At 41.8% G+C, this 19,105-nt stretch overlaps 1 protein-coding gene across 2 annotated transcripts in view; it reads left to right on the top strand.

The window, feature by feature from the left end:
- Nucleotides 1-3,058: 3,058 nt before the first annotated feature.
- TYRO3 (TYRO3 protein tyrosine kinase) overlaps nt 3,059-19,105 on the top strand; it is an 87,719-nt gene continuing 71,672 nt past the window's right edge. Inside the window, exons 1-2 of one of the 2 annotated variants that reach the window (XM_089521907.1) lie at nt 3,059-3,516; nt 18,493-18,676. In XM_089521907.1, the coding sequence (XP_089378033.1) occupies nt 3,408-3,516; nt 18,493-18,676 (293 nt within the window). In that variant the 5' untranslated portion in view covers nt 3,059-3,407. Of the gene's footprint in view, nt 3,517-18,468; nt 18,677-19,105 lie in introns of both variants that reach the window. The other variant, XM_089521906.1, reaches the window with a different exon arrangement.

Here is a 19,105-nt window from a genome sequence, read left to right as displayed (position 1 = left end):
AGAATGTTTGTTGAGTACAATGGCAGGGCCTGCCCAAGATATTCTGCTGGTGCCTGAAGGAATCCACACATTGGATTAGAATGCTAGCCGAATCTTACTTCAACTCCAAGGATGGGGCAGTGTTTTCCACTTAAGCCAAAGGCAGCAGAACTCTACCCAAAAGAGAGTAATGGATGACTTTGTGGTATGTGTATGATTGTTTTGTGCTGCAGCAAAGGGCAATGGTTGTCTGTATCAGCACGAAAGCTCTGGAGACTGATGTCACAGCTGTCTTTTCAGCCCAGTATCTGTCACCTAAGGCATTGCTTCATTCTGCCTGATGGTGGAGCCAGTTGGAAAACTGCCTGTGCAGAAATAATCGTTCGAAAAATGCTGAATGAAAAAACCATGTAAGAAAAAACCAAGGGCAAAAGGCTAAATCTTTAAGCTCTGATATTTATTGCACAAGCCAAATAAGGTCTGTATGCCCTGTAACGGGTATTGTGTGTTTATTCTGCATGTAGCACAGACTTGGCAAATTACTAAGGAAGGTCAAAGAAGAAAGTGCAAAGGCAGGCTTCATGCTGAACATAAAGGAAATAAAAATAATTACCATGGAGGAACTGCATAAATTCACCCAAGATAATGAGGAAATCAAAATGGTCAAAGATATTCCTTACTTTGGATCGAACATTGATCATAATAGAGACTGGAGCCAAAAAATAAGACTAGGAATGAGGAGGATAGCTATGAAAGAACTAGACAAGATCCTAAAGGTAAAGATATACAACTGAGCACTAAAGTTAGAATCATCCTATCCATTGTTTCCCCCTTAACTATGTACAGATGTGAATGCTGGACCATGAAGGTGAATAGGAGGAAAATCAACTAATTAGAGATGTGGTGCTGAAGAAGGGTGCTGACGATACCGTGGACAGCCAAAAAGACAACAAACAGGTCCTTGAACAGATCAAATCAGAACTCTCCCTGGAAGCCAAGATGATCAAAGTGAGGCTATCATATTTTGGTCACATCATGAGAAGGCCCAACTCATTAGAAAAGACAATAATGTTGGGAAAAGTAAGGGGCAGTAGAAAGAGATGAAGACCCCAAGCTGGATGGCTAGACTCAATCAGAGGTCACAGGTCTGAACTCACAGGACAGGGGTCTTGGAGATGTCTCATCCACAGGGTTGCCATGAGTTGGGATCCACTTAACAACAATCAGAGCAGTGGAGGACAGGGGGTCTTGATCTCTCATCCACAGGGTCACTCTGGGTCTGGGTCTACTGGGGAGGCAGTTAACAAGAACAACAACAACAACAACAACAACAACAACAACAACAGGTGTTCTCTCCCATGGTGAGGAAAAGAGCCCTTAAAACCAGAGTTGCTCTCTAGAGCTGGACTGGTGCTGTCAAAAGAGATTTTTTTAATTTCAATGCAGGGTGGCATTTGATTTGAAAAGACCCACCACTGTCGGACTGTTCTTCTTCGTGGGGAACATAGCACTTGCTCGCCTCATGCACTTTGAGAGGCCTCCACACCTGTACACTCGTCCCTCCACATTCACTGGGGTTAGGGGCACAGGACCCCGTGAATGTGCAAAAACTACAAATAACAAAAACACTAAGTTTTTTACCTGGGAGAACCCTTCTTTGGAATCTCTAGGTCCTCCAGTGCAACTCTGTGGTCAACATCTGCCAGACACTGACTGTAGAACTGCGCTAGAGGAGCTACAAAGGCCTAGTGGAGTGTCCTCTCTAGGAATCTCTAGGTCCTCCAGGGCGACTCTGTAGTCAGCATCTGCCAGACATTGACCATACAACTGCACTGGAGGAGCTACAAAGGCCTAGTGAAGTGTCCTCTCTAGGAATCTCTAGTGCAACTTTTAGTCAATGTTGACCATAGAGTTGCGCCGGAGGGTCTAGAGCATTCCTGGAGAGAAACATATTAATAAAATACTTGAATAATCAAGTCTGCAAAAGTCAAGGCCACCAAGACCTTAACAGATTAGAAAGCTGGGCCAAAGCTAACAAAATGAACTTCAACAGGGAGAAATGTAAAGTACTGCACTTAGGGCGGAAGAATGAAATGCACAGATATAGGATGGGGGACACCTGGCTGAATGAAACTATGTGTGAAAGGGATCTAGGAGTCCAAGTAGACCACAAGTTGAACATGAGTCAAGAGTGTGATGCAGCAGCTGAAAAGGCCAATGCAATTTTAGGCTGCATCAATAGAAGTATAGTGTCTAGATCAAGGGAAGTAATAGTGCCACTGTAAGAAGTGATATGATAGCCCTGTTTAAATATTTGAAAGGATGTCATATTGAGGAGGGAGCAAGCTTGTTTTCTGCTGCTCCAGAGAACAGAACCCGGAACAATGGATGCAAGCTACAGGAAAAGAGATTCCACCTGAACATTAGGAGGAACTTCCTGACAGTAAGGGCTGTTCGACAGTGGAACACACTCCTTCCTGAGAGTGAAGTGGAGTCTCCTTCCTTGGAGGTTTGTAAACAGAGGCTGGATGGCCATCTGTCATTGGGGATGCTTAGACTGGATTTCCTGCATGGCAGAATGGGCTTGGACTGGATGTCCCTTGCGGTCTCTTCCAACTCTATGGTTCTATGACTCAATGTGGAGCGTAGCCCCTTCTCCTGAACCGCCTCCATATTCACAGAGACAGACTCCCCCTGGTTTCCCTCAGAGGCTGAGGCCGGGTATTTTCCACTCCGCGACGAGGTGGCGGTGACCACAGACAAGGCCACAGGAGGCAAAGGCCAAAGTTTGAAGGGAGAGCTGCGGCGATCCTGATGTCAGCAGGAGGCGGGCGAGCCTCCCTCAGCGCCATTTCCTGAGGAGGAGGAGGAGGAGGAGGGGAAGGGAAAGCGCCAAACGCCTCAGAGAGTGACTGGCGGCGGAGGAGGAGGAGGAGGAGGGCCGGCCATAAGCATAATAAGAGAGCCCAGGAGAGAGAGAGAGAGAGAGAGAGAGAGAGCGAGCGACCTCTGGGCGCGGAGGGAGGGAGGGAGGGAGGGGTCCTTCCCGGCTTGGAGGCGGAGGAGGAGGCGCCAAGAAGAAGCCTTTGCCAGAAAGAGAGAGGAGGAGAGGGAGAGCAGCCCAGCGCCGGCGGTGGAGGCTCCCACTTCGTCCCCATCGGGAGCTCCCTTCTTTTCCCCTGATAGACTTATACGTGAGAGAGAGAGAGACACAGGACGAGGGCCAGGGCTCCCCAGGGAGTGCCTTGCTGGCGGCGCTGGGGGCTTCTCCTTCCCTCGGTCCCTCTCCTTCCTTCCCTCCTTCCTTTACTCTTATTGTAACTCTCTCTCTATGGGCATCTATTCCGGGAGCAGCGAGGAGAGAGGCGCCGGGGCCCGGGGCCCGCAGCCGGGAGGATGGTGAGGAAGAGGAGGCTCCTCTGGAAGGAATGGAGCTGAACCAGGCGGGGACCATGCGGATGCGCGGGGGGCTCCTGTTGCTGCTGCTGCCGGCGGCGCTGGGGGCTCTCTTCCTGCGGGACGTCGGGGCTCTGGCAGGTAAGGGAAGCAGGGCAGGGGCCCAGGGGCAGCAAGGGCCACGGGGCTCTCTTGGCTCGGATGCTGCTCTCCGCCTTCTCTCTCTCTCTCTCTCTCTCTCTCCCGCCCCTTTGGATGCTTCCCCCTCAAGTTCGTCCCCCAGAGGAAGCCTTCAGGTTCCCGGGAAGGACGAAAACACATGGCAGCACTTGCCCATTGGGAAGCATTGGAGGATACTTGCCCATAAGGATCTATAGGAGGCTGCTTCCCTATAGGGAAGCATTGGAGGATACTTGCCCATAAGGATCTATAAGAGAGTGCTTGCCCATAGGGATACATAGGAGACTGCTTGCCCCATAGGGAAACATTGGAGACTATTTGCCTTCTTTCTCTATGGGCAACTATCCTCAAATATTTCCCTATGGGCAGGTAGTCTTACCCAATGTATCCCTATGGGCAAGTAGTCTCCTGTGTATCTTTATGGGCAAATATCCTCCAGTGTTTCCCTATGGGAAAGTAGTCTTCAGTGTTTCCCTATGGGCAAGTATGGTTTCCCTCTGGGTGAGTACTGTCATTTGCTTTAGTATGTCTTCCTTCAGTTCCTGGTGGAGGCTCAGCTCTGCTCAGTCCTTCTGTGGAGGTTGTTTTGGGAAATGGGGTAAATAGAGACCTTACATATATCCTCAGATATCGGATGGGCTATGCGTATTTTAATAAATAAATAATCAAAGGGTGGGTTTTTTCAAGCAATGATGAACAACCACTGATACGGTACTCTAAGACATTGTCTATAGGAAGTTATAAAGACAGTGTATATCGTATACACACACACAATTAGTGGTGTAAGTATTGGACTAGGACTCTGGAGCTCAGCCATGAAACCCACTGGGTGCCCTTGGGCAAGTCCCATGCTCTCAGCCTCAGGGGATGCCTCCTCTGCACAGATCTTGCCAAGAAAACCCCAAGGGTCACCTTAGGGCTGCCATAAGTCAGAAAGGACTGGTAGACACACAGTCACCATGTTTTAAGGAATGGATTTCCTCCCTCAGCTCTTTTCCACTCTGCCCTTCCAAGATTTCTTTCCAAGGGTTACACGGAAACTGATTGCAAAGGGATCTTGTCCCACCTTTGAGACTATCTGAGGAAGCAGGCTCATGTCTAGAAAAAGGTCTTGTAAGATCTCTTTGCACAGCTATATCTTTGAAAGAAACCAATTGCTATTTACAATTGACGCTCTTGTCACTGTTAAGTACATTGGTCACCCCCCACACGCACACACACGCGCACACACACACATTCTTCTCAGTGTGGAACTGGCCTAATTTTTTTCTTGGCTGCTAATCGGAGCTGAAATAGGTTACAAAACTTCATTATGAAAAACATATCACTTTTCTTTCTTCTTCTTTTAAAAAACATCCTTTGGTTTAATGTTGTGAACAGTTTGGGTATTTTTTTAAAAAATCATTTAGTCCCTTACTTTGTATAAATGAGTGGTGTCTAGAAGAAAGCTATTTGCTTGTAGGAACTATATCCTCTGAATCATTCTCCAAATTGGTAAAACCATGTCTGAGTATTCGTTGCCTAAGAAAGTCTTATGAAATTCATATGGTTGCCATACAGCAGGCAAAGTGAAGAGACAACAGTACAGGGAACCAGCTTTCCTGAAGGAACTGAATCAGGACTTTACTGCTGTAGTAACATGTGGTCCTCCTCCCCTCAAGTGCCTTGTTGATTGGATGGCCAGGTCCATTTTAAAGCAGAGTTTCTGGCATAATATGCTCTTGTAAGTCTGCTCTAAACTCCTCCATAGGTGACTTCCTTTCTTTTTCAGAAGTCCTCAGTGAGGAAACACCTGCAGTTTCTATTCTCAGGTGGACCTCTCTATGGGAGGGGGAATGTAATATTGCAGAATGGTATGCAAAGGGATCTTGTAGCAGCACATTTGAAACTAAATATGCAAAAGAATTTGTAGCATGAGCTTTCGTAGATTTGGTCTTCTTCTTCAGATGTTGCATCTCTGAATTCTATCACAGAATGGGTCAATATTCTCTGAAAAGTCAGGGGAGATCAGCCCAGGCAATGGGTAGATATGTTTGGAGTTCTGGTCCAAAAACTTGTAGGGGTCCACAGGTTTCCCATGCTGTGTCACCACTATTTTACAACTACACCATGGCATATATTTTAAGGGTTCTCTTTTTAAAACAACAGCATCCACAAGAATATGAATCACTGGGAATTTTGATGCTGGTGGTTGCTCAGCAGTCAGCATTTTAAATATGTCTAAGACTGTTAGCAGTTGTATTTAGGTTTCCATATTACATTAGTGACCTCAGCTCCTATATGACAGAAGAGTCTCCTTCATCTGTGTGACTTGATTGTACACAGTGAAAAATGATTTAATATCCTTTTAGAGTTTCAAAATTATTGTTTTTGTTTCAAACTGTTCCAAATTGATTTTTGTGTACGGACGGTGCCCTCAGATCCTCAGAAATAAGATGGGGTATGCATATTTTAATTAATAAATAATTGAAGGATAGGTTTTTCAAAGAGGTGATAAACATACCACTGATACAGTACACTAGGGCATTGTATATAAGAAGTTATAAAGATACATGCGAACACATGTTCATATATCATATTATGTATTCATTTAATATTTTGAGAATAACTATTCCAAAATGGTGATGACATATAAAAAAACAGTGGTCTGGCGTACTGCATTTGCAATAATGTTGGCATCTAGTATTTCTTTCTCTAATTTAACAGATGCTACAATCCTAAATACAGGTATTATGGAATAATCCCTATTGAATATATAAGGCTGGACTGTTAGATCAAATAGGTTATCAGTTTCTATAGGTAGCCACCAATTTCCTTTAAGAAATATGAAAGATTACCTATCACTTCCACATGCAGTCTATAAAAGTTCACAGTGAAAATATACCTCTCATTCACAGAGGTAAAATTGACTGAAACTGAGCATACAGTGGCATATTATCACAAGGTAAATAACTTGGTTCTTGACACAGGAAACATCTACATGTTGATCTGATGCCGATGGTCAGACAAGTTGTTGAGCTCAGTTTGCCAGCACCTGATCTGAAAATAAAACCTGTTGCATTAACAGCTGTAAGACATTTGCTGATCAATGTTTGTGCCTTGACGATCCATTTCCCTGTGATACCACTGGGATGGGAATAAATTCTATCTGGAGCCATAGCTGTTACCTTCAGGCCATGAAAAGACAGTTCTAGATGGAATTGGACTGTCCCCAATTTCCAGAGAGGTGCTTAGTATGTACGGTGAAGGCTGGAGCCAGTATTGGGTCAAATCAATTTGTAGGGAGAAGTTAAGGAGGGACTTGTGAGTGGGTGAGGGGAAAAAATGACAAGAAAGGCAAAGTTAAAATGTAGCCCTGTCTAACAGCCACAATTCCTTATGGTACCATGATAACACTATGATTAGGAACATGACTAGTTGAAAATCAGGGAGCCCTGTATATATGAGAAAGTAAGAAAAATCAGTGAGTTGTCAGGGGCTTGGTGCTAGCTAAGGGAGGGCTAGTTCAGCCAAGCAGAATCAGCTGTAAATGCTGTGTGTGTGAGAATGGTACCATGCACCCCTTTGCTTTCAGATAGACCATGTCATTATCAGCTGCTATCAAGAATGTGTGACAGCATGGAGTCTATCCATCCTGATGGATGGCTGGGGTGGACAACATAATAGAAAGCTATCACATGTCCTAATCATAACATGCAACCACTAACTGTGAAACACCCACACATCCCAAAGGGGCTGGGTTATGATTTTGCATATTTGGCTTACAAGATAACATCCCCCAATCATCCATTTTTTTCTCTGTGAAGAATGTAATTTAATATTTTTTTTGCCAGCAGTAATCAATATTGGCAGATACCAAAGGTTAACAAGCTGCAGTGCAAAGACCTTTTGCAGCACTTGATTCATTTATGAGGACATAGAAAATGGTTTTCTAATTGGACAGAGAACATTTGCTTACTAACAGCAGAGGCTCATAGGAATTAGGGCTGGCTAGAAAGCATAACCAAGAAGGAATTCACAGTAGTGTATCCTTCCTGCTCAGTGTTTTTCTGAAATGAAAAACACTGAATATCTCCTGCCTTACTATGGCTGTTCATCCTTTTATTGGCAAGGTGCTCTTTACAGCTGGGCAGGCATGATGAGAGAGGTGGGCAGAATCTGCCTCCTGCCCACATGGAACCCACTGAGTTGACTTGGCCCCTTCTCATGGGGAGAGCAGTCCAGCTAATGTTCTGTGCTGCCAACATGTGAGCTTGCCAACCAAATAATATTTATGAATATAAATATTAACTAATAGTTATTATTGTTTTCATATATAGTTACATAAATAATGTCAATTCTTTAGACACATTCCATTTGGCTCAGAAAGGTATGTGGCTAACAGCCACACTGGTCCAAAATCTTGAAGAATGTTTTAAGCTGTTGCTCCTAATTGTGCAACTTGTTTTGATTTCTATAGTCTTTGTACATTAATGACTAGGTTTTAATTATCTCTGTGAGTAAGAGTTTAATCAGGTAATAACCATGGCTGGAAACTAAGGAGATACATGTAGATATATAGGTAGATATGCACATGTGTTTTATTTTGTGTGTGTGTGCGTGTGTGTGTGCATGCATGTAATATACAGTATATTTATATTAGCTACTGATTTTTCCAGATCTACCTGTGTCTTGTAATCATTCATTTCCATTTATCAGGAGCAAAGGGACATTATATATATTTTCTCCACTTGGTTCCATGAAAATCTATATTTTCCTTTCTTGAAATCAGACTCATTTTGTACTTTGTCCAGTGCTCTTATTCAGAGGTGAACTGCACTTTGATTCCTTGATTCTTCAGCAAAGGTGGGGACAGCTTCTCTCCAAAGATAGCAGGGTTTGTTCATAATTACTGATTCAGCTGGGTGGATTTTTGAAAGCCGAACAGGTTTGCTGTTACAGGATATTGCCTATACAGTATTTCATAAGATTGCCTGTCATTTCATGCATAGATTTTAGGTATTTATGGCATGGCTGTATAAGTTTTGTCACACAAGTTGTAGAAGGACCTGCTGCTTCATTATTATGTATGATAGGGAATGGATGTTTAGTTTACACACAAATAAATTATGCCATTGTTGAATTAAGTAATAATTATGTGATTAATTTCTTAGCCCATAACAACAAAACACTGTGTCTAAATGAAATTGCCAAGAGCTGGCAAAGTGATACTTTACACTGTAAAATATCACTTTGCCAGCTTCACTGCCCTTGGCAATTACTATTAAGGTAACAGGAAGAAAAAAAAGGGAAATAATGAAGACTTTGTATTGGGAACCAGTAGGTTAACAAATTATAATCCTGCAAAAATCAAGGAAAAGAACAACATTCTGTTCTAGAGGGTCTCTAATTGTAAGGAAGGGTTACTGATGTTGTGCTGATTTACAATATTCTATTTTGTATTTACAATATTTCTACACTTATAAACCAAACCTTTAGAGGAATGGCTGAGGACACTGGGTATGTTTAGCCTGGAGAAGAGAAGAATGAAGGGTGACACGATAGCCATATTTTAAAATCTGAAGGGATTTCATATAGAAGATGAAGCAAGATCATATTCTGCTGCTCCAGAACACAAACCAATGGATTCAAATAACAAGAAAAGAAATCCTACGAAAACATTAGGAAGAGCTAGTTTTTTTATTTTGAGAACCATTCAACAGTGGAAGAGACTGCTCGGGGCATGTGGGGGTGGACTCTGCTTCTTTGGTGTTTAAACAGAAATCTTTTGGGACTGTTTTAGTTGTGTATTCATGCATGGCAGGGGATTGGACTGAAGGGCTCTTGTGGCCCCTTCCAAATCTAAGGTTCTATGGTTTTATATTGCCATATTGCCCAATAACTGTGATTTTCTGGATACTTTACAGTGAAAAGGTGTGAAGTGAAATCAAAAATCGTTAACTGTAAACTAGAACAAAATCAACAGACATAGCATAGAACTAAAATAAAGCCAACAACTTTTAAGGTTTGGAAATCCAGGAAAATAGAACTTTGCTTGGTTCTGAAAATACCACATTGCCAGTACCAGAAAGGCTCTCTGAAGAAGGCATTCCATACAGATACATGGAGGGGTGGGGGTGGTACCTACTGAAAGATCATCAAATTATGTTCACCTCTTGAAAGGCAAAGTAGCCTCAGGTAGGACACCTAGTGAAAACCTCACAGAAAACCTCACAGAAATATAACCAGCTTTGTATTGGTCACTGTTGCTGTAGATTTTTCTTATGGAATGCAGTCTGCTTGGCACCAGTGGAAGAAGTGAATATATTTTCCAGCGTACAATGAATAGCTCAGTAGTTGCATGTGCAAACACAGGAGAATTGTGTGGGTAAATTTTGGGTAGCAGAGAGTTCATCTTACAAGGTGTTCATTATTGGTTGCTCATTGTGTAAAAAAGGAAAATGGATGCTCTTGCCTGGGTGCTTTTCCGCTGTGCCTGCCTCAGCCTAGCTCATTCTTCCAGTTTCCCCAATCCCTTTTTTTTCACCTGCTAAGAAGGGAAATATAGACAATGGAGCAGTATTCAGTATTGTAGAGAATTTAGTTCAAAACACCAGTTCGAAAGGTGAACTGCATTATCTGCATTTTGTTTTTGTTGCACTCCATATGTGCTTGCTCAAGTCTTGAAAAGAAAAATGTATCACAAATGTTTAACCTGCTGAGGCAATAAGTGATACAGAGTGCCCAGTTGTTTACAATCAAAGATGGCCATACATTGTCTCCTCAGAATTCCTGTCAATCCATCCCTGGTCCCTCCACTCCTTAGCTTTATGTGTTCAGCATAAACGTCTGAACAATGGAAGCTGGCAGTTTCTGTATTAGTGGGGGAAGTGAATCCATTTTGAGTTTTCGTCTGAACTGCAAAGGAATTATGCAAGGGCCTGAATCCTGTCTTGAAAATAGACTTGTCACCTTGGACACCTCCTTTAAAAATCAGGGCAGATTGATGGAAGCAGCCACCACTGCCAGTTTTCTTTGCCTAACATGCACAGATTGTTGTTTAATCTCCCTAATGATGAAATAAGATTTTACTAGTAGCACATTCGCTACAACACTCATTTCTCAAAAGGCTGGTTCAAATACTCTCATCTGGTTTCATGATTGCATATGTCTGGTTTACAAAATGAAACAAACATGATATACAGTAGACCCTTGTTATCCACTGGAGTTTGGTTCCAGGAACCCCTCTGAATAACAAAATCTGTCTATGCTCAAGTCCCATTAAATACAGTGACATAGCAAAATGGTGTCCTTTCTATAAAATGGGAAAATTAAGGTTTGACACTTGAAATTTATACTTTTAAAAAATATTTTCAAGCCGTGGATGCTTGAATCTATGTATAAAAAAATCCGTGGATAAGGAGGGCCAACTGTATACATATTAGGAGCAATAGAGGTCCCTGTGTACTTTAACTCTCCCTTTATAATTCTTAAATAACCACACATACACCAACTGAATATGTTTAATATATTGTTCAGCATTGTTGGATAAGTTTCAGTTTGTGCAGCCTGAGGATGTGGACAGGAACCTTGGAGAGATCCTTGCCCTTCCTGACTTCTGAAAGCAACCAGAGAGGGACTGGCCGAGTGGGTAAGGGGGGTGGTGGTGGTGACAAATGCCTCACTGCAGCAAGCCAAATTTCCAAATTTCCAAGGGAGGCTGTAGTGAGGCTGTTACTGAAAAAGACCACCCTGGATTCCACTAATTTGGATAACTATATATCAGTCTCTAATATTCCATTCTTGGACAAGGTTCTGGAGTGAGTGGTGGCCTCTCAGCTTCAGGAGTTTCTGGATGAAACAGATTATCTAGTTCCATTTCAGTCTGGCTTCAGATCTTGCTATGGGACAGAAACAGCTTTGGTTGCCTTGGTGGATGACCTATGCAGAGAACTGGACAGTTGTTCTTGCTGGATCTCTCAGCGGCGTTCGATACCATCAACCACAGTATCTGTCTAGGCTACCTTTCTGGGATGGGACTTGGGGTCACTGTTATGCAGTGGTTCCTGTCTTTCTTTGAGGGGCAGATTCAGAAGGTGGTGTTGGGGGACTTCTGCTCAACTCCTTGGCTGCTGGCCTATGGGTGCCCTCAGGGTTCTATTCTCTCCCCCATGTTATTCAACACCTACATGAAACTGCTGGGCGGGGTCATCCAGAGTTTTGGATGAGGTGTCACCAGTATGCAGATGACACCCAACTCTATCTCTCCTTTCCACCTGACTCCAAAGTAGCTGTCTCTGTACTGAACCAGTGTCTGCTGTCAGTAATGGACTGGATGAGGACAAACAAATTGAAGCTTAATCTAGACAAGAGAAAAGTGCTCCTGGTCAGTCATACGGCAGATCAGGGAATTGGGGCTTTGCCTCTGCAGGATGGAGTTACACTCCCCCTGAAAGGCTCGCAGCTTGGGTGTGCTCCTGGACTCCACTCTGAGCCTGGATGTCCAGGTCTCCGCAGTGGCCAGGAGTGCATTTGCACAGCTTAAACTTGTGCGCCAGCCATGCCAATTCCTTGAGACATCAGATCTGACTACAGTGACACATACCTTGATTACATCCTGTTTGGACTACTGCAATGCACTATACGTGGGGCTGTCTTTGGAAACTGTAACTCCCTTGTTAAAACAGCTCCAGTGGCTATTTGTTCGTTTCCTGACACAAATCAAAGTGCTGGTCATCACCTATAAAGTTCTACATGGCTTGGGTCCACATTATTTGAGAGACCATATCCCGTATGAACTTGCAAGATCCTAAGATCTTCAGGAGAAGGCTTTCTCTCAGTCCCATCAAGATCACAAGCTTGCCTGGTGAGGTCATGAGAGAGAGCCTTCTTGGTGGTGGTCTCACCCTCTGGAATGCCCTTCCTCAGGAGGCTAGGCTGGCCCCCTCCCTGCTGGCTTTTCGTCACTAGGCTTTCTGTACATAATGCATAGCAGGGTGGTTTTATGGAGCAGGTGGGGTTTTAGTCTGTTTTTAACTTGTGTATACAGTCCGCCCTCCCCATACGCAGGGGATCTGTTCCAGACCCACTCATCCCCTGCGTATGGGGAAACGGGTGTATGCTGAAGCCCCATTGAAAATAATGCGGAGTGCACTCACGGTGCCAAGTGTGAATATATGCACCCCATTACTTCTGCCGGGGCTTGCCTTCTGTGTAGGCTCAAAGCCGCTGAAGGCAAGCCCACCTATGGGCCAGGCCGACTGTATTTTACATTTTTAAAAATTTTATATTGTGTATATTTTGTGTGATATTGTTTGAATTTTATAACAATTTTAAAGGTTTTATCTGTGAGCCACCTTGGGTCCCTCTGGGGAGAAAGGCGGGGTATATATGAAATGAAATGAAATAAATGTAATAATAATTATTATCTATCTATCTATCTATTTATATCCCACCCAATCACATAGAATCTGGGCAGGTTACAACTGTAGAAGAATACAAAATAATACAATACAAATCAAGCAAAATTCAGCAGAAAAAAGTACATTACAATTCAAATAATACTCATAATTAATCCCTTCCCAACCCCCGATACGACTCCAATGAAAATTATGTTAAATAATTTAGAAATACAAACATAATCTAATACCAAGGTAAAAAGAAAAGGAAAAAAATGCAAAGTATAAAATACAATACATAACATAGTACTAATTAAAGTATAACATGGCATTTAATCAACTAACAATAATCAGCTCTACCCTGGAAGAAAAATTATTAAAATGTTAAGACAACACAGTACAATTATAACAAAGAACTACAGTCTGTATACCTTTACAAACATTGTAAGACAAAATTCCTCACAGTTAAAATGAAAAAAGACAGTTATAATAGTTAAAAGCCCAGAGAAAAGTCAAACTAGAATTCCACGTCCAGCTGTCTTGCAATGAAATTGGTGTTTGTGCCAATTGTACCCCCTCAAATGCCCCAACAGAAAAGGCCCTCTCTCACATCCTACCTCCATATACAGCTCCCATTGGTGGGACATGGAGGAGGTCCCCTCCAAAAGACTTTAGTCCTTAGGCAGATGGGTACATGGGAAGAACTTCAAGTACTGACGTTCTCAAGCCATTGTGTCCTTTAAATAACTTAATATAAAATTTAAGTTCCTAATTCCCATGGTAGCAGATGTAGTTTTGCAAACTTGTGGGAAGCACTTTATGAAATCTCTTGAAGCCCAAGAGAGGTTTGACAGGGATGGGATCCAGTGCTCACCTAAATGAGGTGCTTCCATCTGGTACTATTTCCCTCCTTATGTGGGCATCCTTTCCCACCTCTGATCCAGGTGAAAAAGCAGAATCCCACGCGCATCAACATGACCTATAGGATCCACTACAAAGATGCTGGAATCCCATGGCAGATATGCAGCAGTTTCCTGGTGAACAATTAGGAAAATATCATGAGTCTAACACACTGTGTACATTATACATCAACACATACAGCAAACCTACATGTAGAGTAGTGCAATGTGGACAATGGTAGTCTAATGCTCTTCATAAGTCTGCAACAAATGTATGAAGAGAACTTCTGTCTCCTTTCCACTACAGAAGCATGTCATTTCCCGGGAAGGGGGTGGGGGTGGGGACTGGAGGGACAGTGTGAGGAGCTTACTTTGAGGCATATCCTGCTATATGCATATTCCTGAACTGTAAGATCTTCAAGGGAGGCACTTCTCTCAGTCCCACCACTATTAGAGATGCCATTGTTGGGAATGTAGGGGAGAGTCTTGTCCATGGCTGCTCTTACACTGTGGACCTAGCGAAACTAGGCTGTCTCCCTCCTTTGTTGTTACCTACCGTGGAGTTTACTTCAACTTATGGCAGCCCCATGAATGAGAGACCTTCAAGTCACCCTGATATCAACAATCCCATTCAGGTCTTGCAGATTCAGAGCTGTGGCTTTCTTGACTGAGTCTATTTATCTGCAATTCAGTTTTCCTCTTCTCTACTGCCTTCCACCTTGCTAAGCATTATTATCTTTTCCAGTGAGACATGTCTTCTCATGTTATGTCCAAAGTCCGACAGTCTCAGTTTAGTCATCTTGACTTTCAGGGAAAACTCATACCTGATTTGTTCAAGGACCCATTTACTTGTCTTTCTGACAGTCCACAGTATCTGAGGAACTCTCCTCCAGTACATCTCAAATGTGACTCCTTCCCAACTGTTCTTTCTTTGTCAGGTGAAGACAGTTGGCATTTTACAACTAGTGGTTTTATATAATAGGTTTCTGTTTTAGTGCTGCATTGATTTTAATCTATGCTTTTAAATCATTGTTTTATATGGTTTTAATTTATAGACAATTTAATATTGTTTTAGTTTTGTTGTATGTTTTTACATGTAAGTGGCTTTACTAATATTTCTTCTTATTCTGTAAGCTGTCTTGAATCTCATTTTTAGGGGAAAGACAGAAAATAAATAAAATGATTGGCTGGTTGGTTGAGGCATGATCTCATTTTCCTTGGTGATGCCTCTGCCTTGCTTATTAGTGTGGGGCACCTTGTCTTTTCATCCTGAGTTATGATGTATGGTTGAAGCTCTTCCTGAATTTGTCCTGAGCAAACAATCTGTAAGGACTCCAAAAAGACAAATTGGTTATCATACTTTATTAAGAGAGAGCCCTTTCAGATTAGTTAAATATAAAACCAAGGAGGAGAATAAAAAAGTGGCACCTTTAAAGCCAGTCAATTTATTTTAGCATGAGTTTTCATGAATTGCAATCCATTTCCTCAGATACATTGACAGTGTACAATATTCACATTTTGAATTATGTAAAGGTGCATATATACATATATACCGAAGGCTTACATATGGTACTCCACCAATACAAGTAAAAAATGACTTGGAGACACTTAACAAACAACAAAATATTAAAGAGGTTGCAAAAGATCTTTTTAAATCAGATATATATATATATATATATATATATATATATATACACACACACACACACACACACACCTTCTTTTCTTTTTATTGGGCTGTAAAATGTTGGTTGCTGGTACAAGTGGTCCATCAACATACAAATGGTCTCATTTCTGTCTGCTCTTGGAACGCTAGACATGGAATCAGGAATATTCAGCCATATAGCATATATCTTGATATCTGAACTCTGCTGAGGCTTTTATTTTTTAGTGTGCTGTAATTCTGTGCAGACAGAATTAGAATTCAATCCACATTTGTGACTTGGGTGATGGTATGTGTGTGTGGAGAAGCAGATATCCAGAGCTCCCAGCGAACATAGGATACTTTCACACTAATGCTGGTGATACTATTGCTGACAGCTAAGATAGGATTCTGACTACTGTTTATTATTATTATTATTATTATTATTATTATTATTAACCTTTATTTATGAAGCGCTGTAAATTTACACAGCGCTGCCACAATCCTCTCTTATAATGCAATTCTGTTGTAGCAAGGGTATCACTAGTCCAATGTTAAGTTTTCTGCTGATACTTTGATGCTGCACCAGCACAAGGGGACAGGACTCATTGCATCCCTACCAGGTTTGCCTCACATAATGTATACTGCATGGGCCAGGTGGAAAGATGGCTTGGAAAATAGTGGCAGTTTTGAATACTAGTACTGATGGATAGTGTGACTACAATTCTATTGAATGATCTTCAGAATTTTTTTTTTTGAAACAGTGCAGACTTGGGCTAAATCCAACATTAGTCTGAACTGAAACAGACCCATTGAGATCAAAGATAAGTGTCCTAATTGTGTCTAGTAAGTTCCATTCATTTCAGTTGTTCTGCTCTACGTAGATATAACATTAATCACATTGCTGGCTCCAAATACTGTAAAAGGATATTGGAATTCCATTTTGGTTTGGTTCTGGTTATTGTGCAGATGATTTGAGTACAAGGACTCCTCCTCTAAACTCCATTCTTATTTTGTAGTCAGGGCTGCCTCTATGCATTCCATCATCAAGAGCTCTTCTTCAATTCACTCCAAAATTAGATATCATGTCTGTTTAATGACAAACATTCTGTATAGTTTCATAAGTAAATGCTGCCTTATGTATGTCCTTACTTTCTAGTATTTCTTGTAAAATAACACATGGGATATTTCTTATGTAAAAACAACAACAAGCCATAATTTAAAATGGCAACAGAGTAGGTCATGGTGAGGGGAAGTGTTACAGTTCAGAAAATCTGATAATGGCTACTGCCAAAACAAGCCAGTGTGGTGTAGTAGTTTGAGCATTGTACTACAAGACTGGAGACTAGGGCGCTTTACAAACCGCCCAAAAAGGGTGGTCTGCCGGCACCGTCATTTGCTGCACCGAGGAGCCCCTGCGGCCAAACCATGTGACTCCTCGGCGCAGCAAAAAAGAAGCTGCAAAATGCAGCTTCTTTTTGTGCCGTGGAAATGACGCCGCATTTTGTACACGCTTGGCGCGTACTAGGGTTAGGGGTGTCCAGAAAGGCCTAGGATTCCATCCCCTACTCAGCCTGGATATCCACTGGGTGACCTTAGGTAAGTCACATTCTCTCAGCCTCAGAGGAAGCAAAAGACAAATCCTCACCTAATAAATCTGCCAAGAAATTCTTGTGATAGGACTTACCTTAGGATCACCATAAGTTGGAAATCACTTGAAGGCACACATCAAGAAATTGCCAAGATAAGCATATTGGTGGATTGGAGGATGTCTATAATATTAAACGGACTAATTATGTAGCTAATTTCCTATTTGTTAATTTCATATCCCTCTTATTAGTATGCTCAAAGGGCTTAACAGAATCAATGTTGCACAAAGCAGTCACACCAAATGGCCAATCCTATGAGGAAAACCATCATAAACCAAATTAACAGCTGATAGCTCGCACTTTGCTGACAATATTGCCCAGTGACGACTACAGGAATAATTAAGGAAGCTTGAAACTTGCCATTACATTTTCATCTTCTGTTTTACTCCATCTTTTCATCTTGTTTATTTTCTTCTTTCCCACATATGTTCGTCCTTTTCCTAGCACACATGCCACCTGCTTCAGTATTGGTGCATGCTAACACCTTCCAAACATTTCACATCTTATGGAAGCAATTGCTCTCCAGTTGCCCACTTAAACACATTTGAGGCCTGGAGCTCATTCTGGATGCATTTACCCCACAGGAAATCTGAGAAACACCACCACCTGCAAATGAATTAGTGACATCCATCCAAATGGGGAATGAGATCAGAATTTGGCACTGTGTCTTGGGTTTCAGGGTTGCCTGGCTACTGACTGAAGTAATCCCACACCACACATAAGAAAGAGTGGGGAAAGTATGTTCTGTAAATGGTTAGTCTCTTTTCATGCCAAAGCTCTAGATCATTCTTTATTTCCACAGTGTTTTCACACTGTTCAGAAGCTTTTGAAATAAAAAGTGAATGCACATTGAACAGCACCCCTACATGAATAACTTTTATAAATGTCAGCTCTTTTCATGGGCATAGTTCAAAAGCACAGTTCCCTAAGAGCGTGGGAATATTACCTGGCAGTCTAAAATCTAGAGGACATTTTTGGGAGGCATTGCACCACTATTTTGAGAATAACACCTTCAAAACTATTGCCAGGGTTCTGTTTTAAGGATGGCTTCAGCATCTCCATTTACCACTGACAATTTGTTACTGCATGAATTTCACCCTGTTGATCTTCAAATTGGCATGTTGCTGATCCAAGTCTTGCATGCATTTACCTACTTCTGTTATTTCATAACAGGAATTGTATTGCTCCCATCCTATAATCATTCCAAAAATATAATAAAACTCTGATGAGGCATTTAGGTGCCTGTGCATTTTGTTCTTTGACTGTATTTCATTGTAGGCTACCCACTAACCTTGATTAATTTGCTGTACTCCCAACCTCCTCGCTCCCCTCTTGTGGGTGTGGAGAGGTGGGAGGTTGTTTTCTTTCAGAAACAAAGGTTATTGGAATGCCAATTAAACTGAAGGTGTCCCAGGGACAGCCAGTGAAACTGAATTGCAGCCTCGAGGGAATGGAAGATCCAGAGATGCTGTGGATCAAGGATGGAGCTGTGGTGAAAAGTGTAGACCAGGTGTACATTCCAGTAGATGAAGAACACTGGATTGGGTTCCTCAGGTAGGACTTGTACATATGATATGGAATGCCAGTTGGTGTTGTTATTTGTTACAACATTAAAAAAATCCATTGCTTTTCCTTCAAAAATTCAGGATGGCATATATTCCTTCTCTGCTTTTTATACATAGAACAGCTCTGTAAAGTAAATTAAGCTGCTAGATTATAACTCATTACATTGCTACTAATAAACTGTGCGAACATGCAACATCACCTTTGACCCCAAAACCTTTCTTCTTTGTTTGTTTAAAATTCTAGGCCCCTAAACATTTCATCTCAAAATGTCTAGGAATATGAAGAACCATTTTGGACATTGTCCCATGTTTGTAGTTAATAAAATTTATTATTTGTATAGTACTTTCAAGTATTCAAAATATTCCATGTGCATTAACTAGTTGTAATATTTACAACTCTGTAATCAATATTACAGTA

Source organism: Sceloporus occidentalis, unplaced genomic scaffold (assembly GCF_023333645.1).
Source record: "Sceloporus occidentalis isolate IW3139 unplaced genomic scaffold, rSceOcc1.0.p SCAF_4, whole genome shotgun sequence".
In the NCBI taxonomy this organism is placed as follows: Eukaryota; Metazoa; Chordata; class Lepidosauria; order Squamata; family Phrynosomatidae; genus Sceloporus; species Sceloporus occidentalis.
The sequence above is the reverse complement of the archived record's forward strand: the minus strand, read 5'-3'. Positions and strand labels throughout refer to the sequence as shown.